The sequence below is a fragment of the Polypterus senegalus genome, chromosome 12, assembly GCF_016835505.1.
Source record: "Polypterus senegalus isolate Bchr_013 chromosome 12, ASM1683550v1, whole genome shotgun sequence".
NCBI lineage: Eukaryota > Metazoa > Chordata > Cladistia > Polypteriformes > Polypteridae > Polypterus > Polypterus senegalus.
This window is the reverse complement of record NC_053165.1, coordinates 70,978,380-70,994,537: the sequence shown is the minus strand read 5'-3', so window position 1 is coordinate 70,994,537 and position 16,158 is coordinate 70,978,380. Positions and strand designations below refer to the sequence as shown.

The 16,158-nt window shown below is 46.2% G+C and overlaps 1 protein-coding gene across 1 annotated transcript in view; it reads right to left on the bottom strand.

Annotated features, from left to right (window-relative positions):
- Positions 1–7,530: 7,530 nt before the first annotated feature.
- The window catches only part of LOC120540491 (homeobox protein cut-like 2), a 10,025-nt gene continuing 1,397 nt past the window's right edge, over positions 7,531–16,158 (bottom strand). Inside the window, exons 2-4 of the mRNA XM_039771330.1 lie at positions 15,216–15,404; positions 11,932–12,208; positions 7,531–8,849 (exon numbers count right to left, since the gene is read on the bottom strand). Of these exons, the coding sequence (XP_039627264.1) occupies positions 8,036–8,849; positions 11,932–12,208; positions 15,216–15,404 (1,280 nt within the window). The 3' untranslated portion in view covers positions 7,531–8,035. The remainder of the gene's footprint in view (positions 8,850–11,931; positions 12,209–15,215; positions 15,405–16,158) is intronic.

Here is a 16,158-nt window from a genome sequence, read left to right as displayed (position 1 = left end):
GAGCTGAAGCGTCTTATGGTTTGCTGTCAGTCCGCTCAGCAGTGGGCTCCGTAGCCGGGGGGTCCTGACCTGGCGCAGTGGAGCAGCCCGTCCTCCACGTTCACCCTTTTATTTTTTTACATTTACAATTTCACTTTTCCATTTTTTTTTCCTCATCAACCAACACTCAACATCCCATAATAAGCGCAAAGACAAAATTTAGCAATTTTTGCAAACTTATCAAAAAATAATAATAATTAAAAAAATGAAACCTCCCATTGGCTCCAGCTACTCAGAACAGGTGGTTCCAGGCTGGAGTCTTCTTGGGTTTGATGGACCCCCACCCTGGTCATCTGCCCTTCTTCACTGCAGATCTCCTCCAGCTCTGTCTGGTTGGACAGAGACCACCGGTGGTCTCTCTGGAGAGGTTTGATTGGGTTGTGGCTGAGCCTCTCGAGAACATCCGCTGTGCTGTCCTGTTGTGAAGTGGCTGGAGCGCTTGAGGTGAGGGGGGTCTTCCTGAAGGGTCTCTGCCCACCCTTAACGCGGTGTCACACCACCATACTGGTGCAGGTGATGAGCGGACACAATGCTACTCTTGCTTTCAAGGAGCGATGGCTTCCCAGAGTCTGCAAGTCCTTGAGGGGTCTTCAGGCCAACCTATGAGTGGTGGGCTGGCAGAGTGGTCCGGTACTGACTATCCTTCTAGAAGTTTCTCCCATCTCCGTACAGGTTCAGTGGAGCTCAATCAGCGTGACCACTGGGTTCTTGGTCACCACCCTTACACCAAGGCCCTTTGCCCCCCCTCGCCCGTTACTCAGATTGGCTAAACGCCGTCCATTTGAGAACGATGAAGCTCTTGAGACCCTTCAGCAGATTAGCTCCGTGACTCCATGCTGCCCCCCCTAAGCTCGGCTGGTGAGTCCTTCAACCTCCTTTGGTTTTTACTCACCTATGGACCCCCTGTAGACCGGCGTCCTAATATCAGTCTGGTCAGAATAAGTGACCACTTGGTGGGTTCCAAACAACAGTGGAGAAGAATCTCAATGGTGTTAAACAGAATGGCACCCCAACCGAGCCCCCTAATCCTATTCCTGGAGTGTGAACACGACAACATGTGACGAAAGTTGAGGTGGTCTCACATGCCCATTCTGCACATCATGGCCCATTCAGCTCTGCCTCATCAGACAGGACCCCTTGAGGTGTTCACAGGGTGGTCCCGTGCGTATCTCAAATTTGGGAGTCCTTCAAACGAAATATACAAAAAAAAAAGGAGGAGGAGAGAGGGAGAGAGACAGCTCACCTCCAGGATGGCTTCAAGAAGTTCAAGAGGGCAGTAGCAGGTGGGCACAAACTGTAGGAGTTTGCCAGCCGGAGAAGAGAACACAAAGGGGAAAAACGTACAACCTGGAAGGGTTAAACACGATCAGATTACAATTATACTTCAACAAAAACAAGCATGAAGCAAATGGGGGTCCCTAAAGGGTCCGCAGAAGGTGGGCACACATGTCTTTACCGTTCCTTCCTTCCTTTTTCTTTTTGCCCCTCCTGCTAAAGTGCAGGCAGGCAGACTTTCACCATTGCAGTACCCAATATTTGCACTAGAGGGCGACATTGCCCTGTTCTGACTGAACTGTTAGAAAGCCTTTCATAGAAATGGAAACACGAAACTACAAAGACTTTTGGTGCCCACAACCGTAAATGTTTTGAGGTTGGTGGTGGTGGTGGTTGGGGGGGAATTTTGTTCACTATTATTTTTTTTTTTATCCAAAGTAAAATATACATCAAGTCAGCCTTGACGTTTCCAACATGATGTTGCAGCTGGCAAGTAACACGGGGGATGTCAAAAAGAATCAATGGAGGATTTACACAAGCGACAAATCTGTAGCAACACTGAGGGGTAACGGCAGTACAGTACAGTAACGGGTTGGGCACTGCCACACATCTTCTAGCAGTAGCGAGGGGGCACAAACCTCTTTAGACTGGCGAAAGCCCCTTCAGATGGAGCGGACCTTACCTGCCAAGCAGCTTTATTCCTCATACAGTGGGCCTTCAGACTCCTTCATGTCCTGCATACTTTATTATGTTGATTTCATTTTAAATGGAGGAGTGTGTGCCCACCAGTCTACACTTGGCCACCCACAATGACAAAGTGACAACGTGTGGCCAGAAAGATTTGAACACAAATTCAAAATCTCAGCCCACTAACAGCAATTGTGGCTTGGAGTCTTCCTGGCTAAGTCTCTACAAGCTTTGCCCTCCTGGATTTGGGCAGGTGCCCATCTGTGAAATGCTATATTCAGGTCTCTTCGTGCATCTTCTAAGAGGCCACTCAAGGACACTCACAGACTTGGTCCAAAGCCACTCCAGCATTGTCATGGCTGTTGTCACCCCAGTCTGAGGTGGCTGTGCACTCCGGAGCTTATCCGGATGTCGCTTTTCAGTCATTGCACTTGTCACCATGTTGGTTACCGATGGCACCAGCTGGTCAAGTGAATACAGTGTCACCCGTGTGCACATTGGGGACAGCGTAAGGGCACCAGTGATGGTAATCTTCCCCCGGGGCACAAGATGGCACCAGTTAGTAACACCTTTACTCTTCCTCCCGTCTGCAGACTGGAAGATTGACAGCTTTACCAACTCTGATGTCACTTCCGGGTGTCCCGGCCCCTTCCTGCAAGATGATCGGCCATATTGAGGCAGTCAGTAGTTAGAGCCACTCACTCTTTCTGCAACACGTTTATGAAGCTGCCATTCACTTTTCAATCACACGCCGTTTGCCCCAACAGTTCAGAAAGCGAATCTCGTTTTGCACGTTGAGGTTTTGAGGTCCCATCAGGATGCCGTTTGGTGGTCCGTTGTCACCAACGAAATTCTTGACAACATCCCTTCCATGCTGTTTGGCTGAACAGGAATGATTTAGATTTCGGGACCAGAAGATGAAACGAGAACAAAATGAGAGGCAATCGGCAAACCAGAAACGTGAGAGGAGATTCAGAAAAATACTGAGAAGCGCACGTGAAGTCCTTCTGTTTTATCCAAAAATACGGACCCCCGAATGGCGCATAAGGGACATTTTTAAAGTGGGTGGCATCACACAAGTAGATCAAGTCTTCTGGGAGGCGCGAGAGTTGTTGTCAAAATTCAACATGGCGCCACTCGGCGGGCATAAAAGATAAAACACAAAAATGAATCCCGAAGCACAAAATCACAACACACGCTGACCAGTCGTCAGTAGTGGACCTCCTTGATCTCGGTGATTCATGGAAACATCTGGTATCGAAATCCTTCATCCTTCACAGAGTTTCCCAGCAGGCCCAAGTTCCCCGATGACCCTGACGCCACAGGATTTCGAGACGCTGAACGCCAAACGTCATCTCGATGTCGAGCCTGGCTTTTGACTGTTTGGGTGGCTTTCCCGTTACGCTTGTATCTTCTCGGCTCGCTGTGGCTGTAAAAGGAAGAGGAGGAGGAAGAGGAAGAGGATGAGAAGAGAGAAGACACACAATATAACATTCAGAATCCATGGGGGGTGGGGGGATACCAATCATAAGGCCCGCCTCCACACTGTACTAATTAACATACATTAACATACATGTAAAACACACACACCAAGAGTGGGGATCGGACCCTCCAGCCTGGAAAGATCCAGAATCCGGTCACACACACACACAATTCCTAAGCCACATTCCGGGTTTGCTTCCCACAGTCGGCGTACAGTAAAGCGACACGCGCAGTCAAAAGAAACAGCACGGCGGCAGACACGTCAAGTAATCAGAATCCATTTTACTAAGATCAATGCAGCTTTGAAAATCTAATTCTTTTGTTTTTTATATACGCATGTCTTTCTGTACTTCTTTATACTCTGTGCATATATTTATAGGTATGTACAAACATCGGAATCTCCGCACCACAAGCTTGTCGTGGCCGTTACAGAAACAGAAAGAAGGCGACGGATGGAGACATCGAACATCACAGCAGTCAGTCCACTGGTGAACTGCAAACCAAAGCAAAGTGTCCAAAAAAATCAAAAATGTGAATACAAAGGTGATGAGTTGGTGGGGGCGGTGGGATTGTAGGAGATTGGGGGGGAGTGACGTCCTCGCCTGACATTGGTGCCCCGAAGTGGGAGACCACCTGGGCACTCCATTCAGTCGATTCACCTCCCTAACGTGCCAAAATTGTTTTTAACTGAACGGGCCGTGGTCCAGGAGAGGCGTGGCACACCCACCCATTCCCCATTACAGAATATCGACAGTGACCACCTCTAGCAAACATCAAAGTGCTCCTGGACCACCATTGCCCCTGAAGGCTTTACCATTAACCATTACGCAAGACCTCATCCACGTTATGGTGAAAGGCGCTATATGCCCACTCTGTAAGTCTTGCCTTAAGCACCCTATGGGGAGGGGGGGGAGAGCAGCTTTCATTGTGAAATGTGCTGAAGACCCTCAGTCTGTGACAAAGGACGTTGTGAAAGGCGCTATACCCTTGGTCTTTGCTAGCGTTTGCCCCAGCAGGTCGACTTGTGGTCTTCAAGAGGTGGCCGAGCGTGTTCTGGGATGGGTGGGCTCCCCCCGTCCTGTACACCCCCCCCTCCAAGCATGGACGGGACAGGCGTGTTTGCTCCCCTGAGTACTGGAAGACAGAAGGATAGTCGGTGACAAGCGGGGGCTTAGTCTAACCCTTTTGGGACCCTCAACCTTCTCCTCGGTGGGGTATGGTGGACCCCTAAATAACTGCTTAGCTTACATATGCCATCGGCACAGCCCGGGGAAGGTGCTTAATATGAAAGACGATTTTAGTGCAGGGCAACGTATGAGGGTTACGGTTAGGGTTTGTGGAGGGCAGCGCATGAGGCTGGGGGGCTTAAAAATTCTCAAAATTGGTCAACTGCACCCTGGGTAATTGGACTGCCTGCCGTCTCATGGGGCGCACCGGTGAGCCGACTTTGTGACGTCAAGCGTGTGTGGACTGCGCTAGAAGTTGCACACAAACATGGGGGGGCTCTGTCCACAGGGCTATGAACCCATGACACGTTTAGGGGCCACGTGTGTAATCTCTGCAACCCATCAAGGCATAAAATCGTTCAAATGCATGAAAAATAACCACAAATATGGGGTGGGGGTGGGGGGACCTAAAATTCCCAAAATCGGTCAATAGCCTGGGAGTAGGGGGTGCTGAATGCCAACCACCACTGATTTGTACCACGAGCAGCTGATCGGGTGCGTACGTCTGCCATCGACTGTACAGCTGTACACAAACCTCGGCTGATTTCTGTTCTTCCTTCAAGCAAACATGGCGGATTTGGCAGAGACAATGATGACCATGTTGTTTTGATATCAACCGTCAATAGAGAGTTTGGACAGGGCCTTCTTTAGTGACATCGCATCAAACCGCTGAGGCATCCACAGGAGAACATCAGGAAAAAACATCCGGAGGAGCGACAAACCCAAAACTAGATTATGCACCAGTATACCGCACCACAGCGTCAAAGAGTTTTTGACCCAAAACGATGAGGTTGTTGCTTTGCATCCTTTGTGCTCGCCAGATCTCGCTCCCTTCATTCCTGGAAATTCAAGTCCGAGTCAAACGGGAAGAAAATTTGCCACCATGGAAGAAATCCAGGAAAAAGAAATAAAACAAGTGGTGGTGCACCAGGACAAAGCACCTACACACACCACGGTGTCAAAGAGTTTTTGACCAAGAATGATGAGGTTGTTGCTTTGTATTCTTCATATTTGCCAGATTTCACTACCTTAGTTCCTGAAATTCAAACTGAGACTGAAGGGAAGAAGAATTGCTAAAGTGGAGGAATTCCAGGAAAAAAAAACATCTAGGGAAGTGGTGCAGCTAAAACTGGATTATGCACCAGGACCACACAGCCGCTCACACCATGGTGTCAACCAAAATCGATGAGGCTGATCGTTCTGCATTCTTCATATTTACCATATCTTGTTACCTTAGTTCCCGAAAATTCAAATTGAGTTCCGGGGAAAAAATCCAGGAAAAAAAAACATCTGGAGAAGTGGTACACCAGGACAACACACCTTCACACACCACGTCGTCAAAGAGATTTTGACTAAAAACCGTAAAAAGTTGTCGCTTTTCGCTCCTCGTATTTGCCAGATCTTGCTTCCTCAGATCCCGAAATTAAAACTGAGATGGAAAGGAAGAAGATTTGCTACCGTAGAGTAAACCCAGGAAACAAACATCTGGAGAAGTTGCAAAGCCTAAAATGGGATTTTGCACAACGGCAACACACCTGCTCACACCAACGCTGTCAAAGAGTTTTTGACCGAAAAAAGATGAGGTTGTTGCTTTTTCCTTCCTCATATTCCCTCAGTTTGAGACCAAAGGGAAGGAGATTGGCTATCGTGGAAGAAATCCTGGAGGTGCTAGTCATGGTAACATTAGAGGAGTGCAGCAAATGTTTCCTCGACATCTCCGGGAGAGCATTTTTGAACGTTTTCTTTTTTCAACCATTTTGAGAATTTTGGTGTCCCACCCCCTCCTGAAATAATCTCGTGATTTTTTGGGGTTTTTTTTAGAGCGCACCCTGATCCATGAGAAACCTGACAAACAAGAGGAGACCATTCAGTCCGTCAAGCCCCCACGCGTGGCTAAAAGCTAAGCCGTCCCAAAAAGCTGGCAGCGGTGGGATTGGGTTTTCGACAAGTTTTCCTACCGCCTCTTATTAAAAGGATGTGGAAAAGTGCAGCCGTAGAGAAGATAAAAACGCACATTTTTAAAAAAATTTTTTAAATGGAAAAGACAAAACTGAAGAGTGGACACCTCGGCTGGCCACAGTGAGCTCTCAGTCCGGTGGGCGACTTCACTTGATTTGTGTTACACGGGTCGGACGGGGGTCTCGTTTAGCTAAGTGAGAGAAGACGGGTGAAATTTTAGGGCAACATTTTTTTTTTTTTAAATCGATAGGTGCGGCACTCCCTTCCCCGCCTCCCCGAGACCCCCACAGATAATGCATAGAAGAGTAGAAAGTTTGTGGCGTGACACGAGCAAGACAAGCTCGGCCCAACGGTGCGTCGACTATTTTCCGTGGCCTTTATCGCCCCTCGCTTTATTTCCAGGGGTGCCTTCACAGTACAACATGAATTTAAAAAAAGAACAAATAACAAATAAATGAACCCAAATTCAGTCTCTAAGACAGTAGAAGCTCCGCCGTGACGAGAGCGTCGATTTTATCAGTTTTTGTTTTTTGAAGTTCATCACAGGTCACTATCTAGTGGTGGGGTGGGGGGTCATGGGGGTGGAGGGGGTACCATGCTACATCTCATCGAGAGAAAAAGAGGCAACTGCAGACATCTCTACAACATATAGAACCACACAGGACACTCCGTGTTACAAAGGCTTCAAAAAGATCACCAAGAAACTAAATACAGAAGCAGTGTCATCTATTTAGAGTCTTTAGGACTATCCCACAGTCAAAATCATCGATCAAAAAATTTTTCCATTCGCTACGTAGCTTGGAACCGTGACGTCTTAAAGACAAAACTTGAAAAAAACGGCTATTCCAAAAAATTAGCAAATTTTTTTTTTTTTTTTTAAAGAAGTATAGTGCTTTGTAGATGGCTTTTTCAATAAACGTCTTTTTTTTTTTTTAAACGTTTTAATCTCATCCAGTGGCAAACGACAGGACTCACGTGTGCATTTTATGACACATCGGCTGCAAAAGTCTCCAAGGTGAAGTTTTTTTTTTTGTTTTTTTAAATTTCTCATTTCTTAAAACAAAACAGCTAGGGCTGTTAAATATTTTTTTTTCCCGTACAAGTAAAATCCTTTATTAAAATACCTAAAACGAGTTTATAAATAATTTGTTCTTCTAAAATTAATCTTCAGTAGTATCCTTTAGTGTTAAAACGAGGAACAGGAGAGGGAGGTCTCTTTTTTTTTATCGTTTGTTTAAACTCCTTGCCGACGGCCGACCTTCGAGACCCTTCGAGTCCGAGCGCATGGAGGCTTCTCTGAGAGAATTTGCTTTCTTCTCGGCCAAAGGAGAAAGAGAAAGAGAAAAGAGAAGCAGACGCAGCGGCCTTCAAAACTCCCACTCCAGCGTCTCCTCGCGATTGGCCGCTTTCTCTAGCCGGTGAATGATATTGTTCAAGTTGGCCATCTTCTCGTTGCGCCTCTGCGTGCTCTTCTTCAGCTTGGAGTTCTGTGGTGGCACCTGGGAGTCGGAGCTCGGCACACCGGCCGTGGTGGTGGTGCTGGGTGGAGAGGGGGATATAGGCGCCGAGAAGGACGGGATAGGGGAGACAGACATCATGAGTCCAGGGGAGGAGGCTGCTGACGGCGAGTTGAGCGACACCTCCAGGCTGCTGCGAGAAGGTTCAGAGGCTGCTTTGAAGCTGACTGGGTCCAAGACTGGTGTCTCAGATGCGTCCGTTTCTGGGCCTCCCGTGCCTGTCTGGCACAGTCGTGACTGGAGCTCGCTGGTGGTTGCGTTCTTCTGGTGCTGACTCTTGGGACAGGCCTGCGTGTGGGAGTCCTCCTTGGGGCCAGCCTCCTCCTCCTCCTCCTCACTCTCACTCTTCAGTTGGTTCGAAAACTGCACTCCGGTCGAGACGCACTGCCGACTGCAATGCACCTCCTCCTCCTCTTCCTCGTCCTGCCCTTCCTTCTCGTCTGGAGTCTCCTGCTTGACTTGCACCGAGCTCGGCCTCTGGGAGGGGATGGCGGGGTAACTTTCTCCGTGCACGGGGAACACTGGCTTCCTGTCCTCGGTGTCCGAGTCTGGGGTTTGGGGAGTGGGCGTCCCGTGGGAGTACCTGCTGCTGTAGTTGCCTGGCTCCGCGTCGGTGTCGTTGTCCTGCATTCCCTCAACGAGCACCTCCCTCCTCATGCGGGATCTGCCAAGAAAACACAAAATCCCGTTACCTGATATGTTAGAAAAGTCGCAACGCAAACTGTTCACTGATCCCTGATCACATCATTACACGCGTGGGCAGGTGAGACAACTTCAGGGCTCGTCTACTGGTAGTTACACTCCAAGCCAGGGGGTGGCACTGCCGCTTAATGCCTTTCCTCCCTCTAACAGATAGGAAGTCACCTATGACATCAATTTCACTTTCCTGAACCTGCCCCCTGGAGTCAGTCCCAAAGAGACTCTCTTCTGCCACTATCACGTCATTATAAAGGGATCACCTGGTACCCCAGACCTTTTTATGATTTGTTGCCTCATTTATTTACAATGTGTAAACTCATTAGAAGGATCCCCTGCTCACCTTGAAAGTACCCAAAATGACTCTCATCATCCGGAAACCCAGCGCACACATTTGAAACAGAAACTGTCTCACCGGCGACTGGCCCTGAGTGGATGCTTCAACACTCTCCACCTGTGACCAGAACACGACTTTTGTGAGAACTTCTCGTTCATTTTTGAATAACTGTTTCACTTTTTTCATGCTATTTCTCTTGGTTTCATTTGTGACCCTCTAATTGTGTTTTCTCCCATTAAATGTTCTTATATTTTGCCGGTGGGACCCTAGGAGGCGGGGCCACCCTGACGTCACTCCGGCTATAAACAGGGCTGTGAGCCGGGGAGGCCCAATAGCGGATCAATGACTTGTGCTGGAGTTTTTGTTCCCTAAGTATTGGTGTTCTGTTATTTTATTACGTACGCTTCGCTCCGTTCATCAGATTCTTCTCTTGGATTGTGTATTGGCGATTTGTTTGCTGTGGATTGCTTATTAGGCAACTCCTTTCTTTTCTCTTTTGTGCATTTCTTATATTTTCCTATTTCGTCAAATTCATTTGTAACAAAGGGGATACTTTTCTCCCCAAAGGTCACATTGACATCTGTAAGGTCTCTAGTGGACCGCATGTGACAAAATCTAAATTTACTAAATGAACGTTATTTTCACACAAAAACAACTAAATTAAGTAATTAATTAAAATTGTCATTCACATTTTTTTATTCATTAATTTATTTATTTAATGAGTCATTCACATTTATTCATTTAAAGAGTCATTCACATTTATTTATTTATTTTACTTATTTAAACAGTTATTCACATTATTTATTTATTTATTTAAACGGTCATTCACATTTATTCATTTATTTATTTATTACATTTATCTGTTTATATGACTAACAAATACAAAATGTATTAGTTACATAACTATATAACTAAGTAGCAAATAAAATGAGCTTTTTGCTGTAATTCATTTTCTAATAAATTATTTCCAAACATATTAGGCTTAGTTTGGAAATGTCTCTTCAAATTGAACTCCTTAGAAACGGCCACACTGTCGTGGCCTATCAGGCTCACTGCTTTACTTTCAACATTAGTAAAAACATAAATAAATAAGAAAATAACCTTTATGTCCATTGCTTGTTAATAACACGCCGTTCAGCTTCAATTTTACATTTTTTCAAAGTTGCACACATTGTTACGGATAACAAAATTTGAAATTCTAATACAGCACTCGGAGGATGCCGGGCGAATGGACGTTCCAAACACACATGCGAGAAAGCGTGTGCTTACGAAGCATCCGGTCTTCTGACTACGTACGATCGAAACGTCAGTGTACGCATACAGTTACACACTCTACTGTCTAAGTCCACTTCTTACACTTGTACACATATATAAACGAGCCTGCTCATTTGTTCACGTGTTCCAAAACACACACTGATTATGTATTTAATTTGCAGTTTTTATTAATAAATTCACAAAAGTTTTAAACTTGTGGGTGGGCCACTCAACCTGACGTTGTTGTCATTTTTGTTAACAAAATCAAAAAAGGTTTTGAATTTGTATGGAGGCCACACAAATTGACGCTACTGGCTGCATGTGTCCCAAAAGCTAAAATTTGCCCATCTTTGATTTATAAGGATTATTTGTTACCCCTTTGTCTGTATGCCAGGGGTTTGTGGTAATCCGTTCTCTTGTATGGCATTTCTTAAATACATTTCTTCCAATTTTGAACTCTTAAGCCACTTTTTCCCCACTTTGGGCTGCGTCAGGTAGTCTTCTGGGGGTGAGGGATCCTTGTTATAGTTTATCAGTGGGATGAACTACGAAAGTAGAAATGGAGGTGACAAGAAGAGAAACGCCAAGAAAACACACAAAGACCAAACCCGTAAGTCCGCCCTGTCTATCAGAAGTACCAAAATTATCAAAGACTAAGAATCAGGGAAAAAGTGTTAGAAACGAAATAACAGAAGGCTCTCGTGAATTCTTTTGAAATTACCCATAAACTCAGAAAGTGAAGAAACAAATGAGGGGAACTTTATACGTTCGAAACATGCAACGTCTGGCCAATCTGCGGTTGTTGAAATTCCTAAAAATGGCTTTGAACTATAAAACAATAGCAAATAATTGAGATTCCGACAGTCCTGGCCTGCTTTATAGTAACATTTGGAGGCCCCAACGCCTCTCCATCATTTTCAAGTCATTCTGCTGCCTTTCCCGTGAGGTCTGGGCACACGTTAAATATGAAGTACGGGATTTAGGACCCCAAGGATTAAGATTTCCATATCCATTTTTGCTTCGTATCATTACGTGCAAAGGTGAATTTTGATAACGTCTTTTATCAAGTCGCCATATCGTTTTGCACCTGAGAGTCTTCATCCTGTATGATTCGTGTTGCATATTTCCGATATTAGGATTACCGTATTGGGGCACGTTGCTTATTTTCATTTGTCGGTTCCTTGTAACAACTCAGTATTTTTATCGTTTATTTTTCAACTTTTCTGGTCTCGACCCCGTCTTGTCTCCTGAACCTTCCCCATTTAAATCTTTTACTGTCTCACCTTGAGTCAGCATGGCCTTCTTCTTATAACACCTCTCACTTTTAGAGAAGTTCTCACTTCTCAGCTGCAGCTACCCACATGAGTGACATCCCACCCATCGGTCCACCAACACTGACCTATCTGTATGCACGTTCTGTGGCTCACTGATAAAACGGGACCCAACGGTCCACACTCACCTGTAGTTATGGAACCAGTTGATGACGGTGTTGGTCTTGAGGCTGAGCTGGGTGGCCAGTAACTCGATGGTGTGCTGGGAGGGATAAGGCTCCAGCAGATAGGCCTTCTTGAGGGCCTCCTTCTCTTCAGCCGCAAGGACTACGCGCGGCTTCTTCACCTGGCCAAAGTGGCAGAGGTCTCCTGGCAGAATGCTTGGGCTGACACAGTCGGATCGGGTGCTGGGGGAGTCGCTGTCAGAACCCGTGCTCAAGAGACCGTAGCGCCGTTTTAGGTAGGCTGGAGAAGAAGAGAGAAAAGAGCAAAGTTAGACGGAGGATGTGTGCGTCAGCAAAGTTGCATTTGGGATACCAAAACAAGGCAAAAAAATGAAAATGAGACTTGATACTTGACCAAGTACGCTTCATCGTTCTGCATCATGTCAAACGTGAGCTTAGGGAGCGTTTTATGAGATTTTGTTCCATCAGGATCCCTACACTGGATAAAGACCAGGCTACATAATAAGAAGTACTTATTTCTGTCGGTGCCGAGTTCGTTTTGTTTTCATCGTCCCGTTTGCTGTGCTATATGTGTGTATCAGTAAATGTTGTCCCCGTAAGATAAAAGGGGAAGGATGATGAAGGGAGACTACAACCCCAAGACGTAAATTACCTGTTGATTTCCACCAATTACATCCGGGACTGTCACTATTTAAACTAGAGGAACGTAAAGGAAGAAAGGAGCAAGGAGAGAGTGAGAGAGAGAGATAAAGAGAACAAATTATTTACAGGCATTTCCACCCAGCATCCCGTTTATTGTGCCAATCCATTACAGTGGAACCTCGGGTCAGGAATCTCTCGGACCACATACAAAATCGGGTTATGACCAAAAACTTCGCCAAACTTTTGCATCTGTTCACGACCGCAAAGTCGGGTGATGAACAAACCAGTTTCCCTTCCGGTTCGTACGCACCAATGATTTCTGCACGTGTTCAGTCTCTCCCTCTGCATTGAGCGAGCGAGCGAGAGAGAGAGAGAGAGCACGAGAGAGCGAGCGAGAGAGAGAGAGAGAGCGAGAAGGCAGTTAAAGAATGCACCAGGCTTGTTTTTAAAGAGACTGCTTCCAGTATTGTTTTAACCTCGTTGTACTGTATTTAATGAAGACTTTTTTCTATTGAATTTTAACCTCCACTTCACTTCTGTTTTTATGGGATTATTTATTTATTGAAGGATTCTAAGGCACTGCACTTTATTTAATTTGGACTTTGTTTTCGATTGTTGTTTTGTTGATTTTAATAAAAGCACTTGGCACTTTTTGCACCATCCGATTGCTCCATTGTACTGCCTTACTGTCGTGCTCATCATAACATTACCGACGGTGACGGGTTTAAGGGCCCACTGGAAGCGAGATGGAAGAATGCAGCGAACTCGCATCTTCACTCAGACTCAGTCTGTGTAAATGCCAAGGTGGCCGGTATGGAAGAGGGTTTCTTGCTCGGCCAGGAAGCCATAGTGGATGGGCCGAGTGGACATGGGTGCTGTGAGCAGTTCGTTCCCCCCATACTGCAGGTGGCAGAGTTCCTCAGGGCTGAACCCAGTCAGGACACCCGCAAGGCATGCTGGGAATTGGAGTTTCTCATTCCTTGGGTACCGTCACGGGAAGATTGCCCTGGTTTGCACCGGATGACTTGAGCGTGACACAGGAAACAGTTCCCAGGTCGAATTCAAAAGATGCCCGCAGCCTCACCTCAGGGAGTCAAGAGTCGGGAGGCAGTGGGCGACACTAACGTGGAGGAAGGAAGGAAAGAAGGAGGGAGGGAAGAAATTGGTTATTTATTGTATTTTGAAATTGATGTTTTGTCGAATATACAAGGGAAGTTCGAAAAAGTTTCTGCACTTTTATATTTTTGTTGTAAACGGTAAAGGCGGGAGGGAGGAGCAGCGATTGGTTGTGTCTGAGAGTGTCATGTGACTTGTTCTGTCTGGCAGGTCCTTGCAGTTTAGTATCAGAATTATCACCCTGTGGTAAAGATGGCTGCCAAACTCATAAAGAGGAACGGCGTCCTGTCATACGCTTCTTGTGGGCAGGTGGTGTGCCGGGAACACAAATTCATCTCCGCATGTGTGCTCAGTATGGGGATAAAGTTCTGTCTCGTAGAGTCGTCAATGAGTGGATTGAAGTGTTCAAAAATGGCCATACTAGTGTGACGGATATGCAGAGAACCCTGCCACTGATTCATTAAGACAGAAGAATTTTTGCTGAAGGAATTAAAAACTGGTATGATGCTGGAAAAACTGCATCGCAAAGGAAGGTGATCGGGTAGAAAAGTGATGTCATTTGTTTTCCTAATTCCTAATAAATAAGAGATAAGAAAAAAGTGTGGAAACTTGTTGAATGTCGCTCGTAATAATTCGTGGAAACGTGTTGTTGACAAATAGAACCTGGAATCATGTTGGGTGATACTGTGTTTGAGGTTTGGGGCTTACAGGCACCACCTTGTGGTTACGTCTGTCACTGGTAATGGCCATTTTCATTGTGCTTACATGTTGTTACCGCGTTGTAACCAGTATAAAAGGTCTCCCGGGGTTTCCTCTTCCTATCTCTATTCTATCGATTGGTAAAATCTTCGTGCTACGTGTGTATCGACCTTTTGTTTAAGTCGTTGACTTTGTTTCATGCTTTTCATTTCTCATCTTTGATATCCATTTGGAATTCACGTCCTCCTCCTGGTTACTCCAGATCTCGTCTGCACTGCAGACATAACAGTGACCACCGGAGGGTCACCTTCATTTTTGGACTGTCCACACAGAGAGACACGGACCGTGTACTTTTTTTCGTGTACTTCTCTGTCAGCATCGACAAGACGACGATTTGTCTTACGCACGGCTTTTTTTCTTGGACTTGACGAATTAAATGAGTAATCCGCAGGGACTTCAAAACTTCTTCCGGTGGCCTTTGTTTACTTTCACAGTCCACTGCTAAACGTGCATTTGCTGTGTGAAATTGGGTTCGAGTGAGAAGTCAGTGGACACTGAAAGTAAACAAAGGACTCTGAGTCCCTGCGGATTCCTTGTTTAAGTTGTTAAATCCGAGAGGCGAAAGTAACCTGTACAAACATCTGTACGACAAATTACCATCTTGATAAATGAAGAGTATCAGAGGTGTTGAGCTCCAAGTTCCTCCAGAAATGCACACCGACTCCCGGTGGTTACGTCAGTTAAATTCCGGCTCTTTGATACCATTGTTTGTGAGGAACAAAATATCGACTTGAAGAAATACCAAGCCCGTCTTCCTTCAGGTACCTTACCTTTCTTTTCCATCTTTTTCATGTCACGCAGTTTCTCCACGTTGTGCGGATCGTTCAGCCAGAGCTGCATGCGGACGAAGGGCTCGCGACCTTTGAGGCTGAGCTTGTGCCAGGGCTTGGGTCTCGACAGCAGATCTGACACCGATCCCTGCGTCAGGCCCAGGATGCTCTCTCCAAACAGTCTCTGACCTGAAAGGGAGAAGAACACCCAAAAGAACTGCGTCAGCGGCCCACCGGTTTCTACTTTACGAAGCACTTCTAGAGACAGCAGCCCTTCAGAAGGTGTAAAGAAAGCACCAGTGGACGGACAAAGGAGCAGAAATTGCGTAATCCTTCTGCTTCAACACAGCCATGGCAAACATCAAAACCTGCTTTCAAAATGTCAATAAAAAGAAAACCCAGCAACTCTGTTACAAACCAATCTTCAGGAAGGCCTGTCTGGAGCCTGTCACTGGGATCAGGTCCCTTAGGTGTTGGAGAGAATGTCAACGGACATCATCACGGACTCATCCACACCTATACAGCACACTCACTGCATAAATCTGCCTGGAAGTCAGAAAGCTTCTTTCGTGACTTCCACAAATGGCCACTAGAGGGGGAAAACCTACAAACCCTGGCTAGTCACGAAGGCAAACACATAAAATTCTAAAACTAAATGATCTGAAACAAAAGCGTGGCGGCACGGTGGCGCAGTGGTAGCACTGCTGCCTCGCAGTTAGGAAACCTGCATGTTCGCTTCCCGGGTCCTCCCTGCATGGAGTTTGCATGTTCTCCCCGTGTCTGCGTGGGTTTCCTCCCACAGTCCAAAGACATGCAGGTTAGGTGCATTGGTGATCCTAAATATCCCTAGTGTGTGCTTGGTGTGTGTGTGTGCCCAGCGGTGGGCTGGTGCCCTGTCCGGGGTTTGTTCCTGCCTTGCGCCCTGTGTTGGCTGAAATGGGCT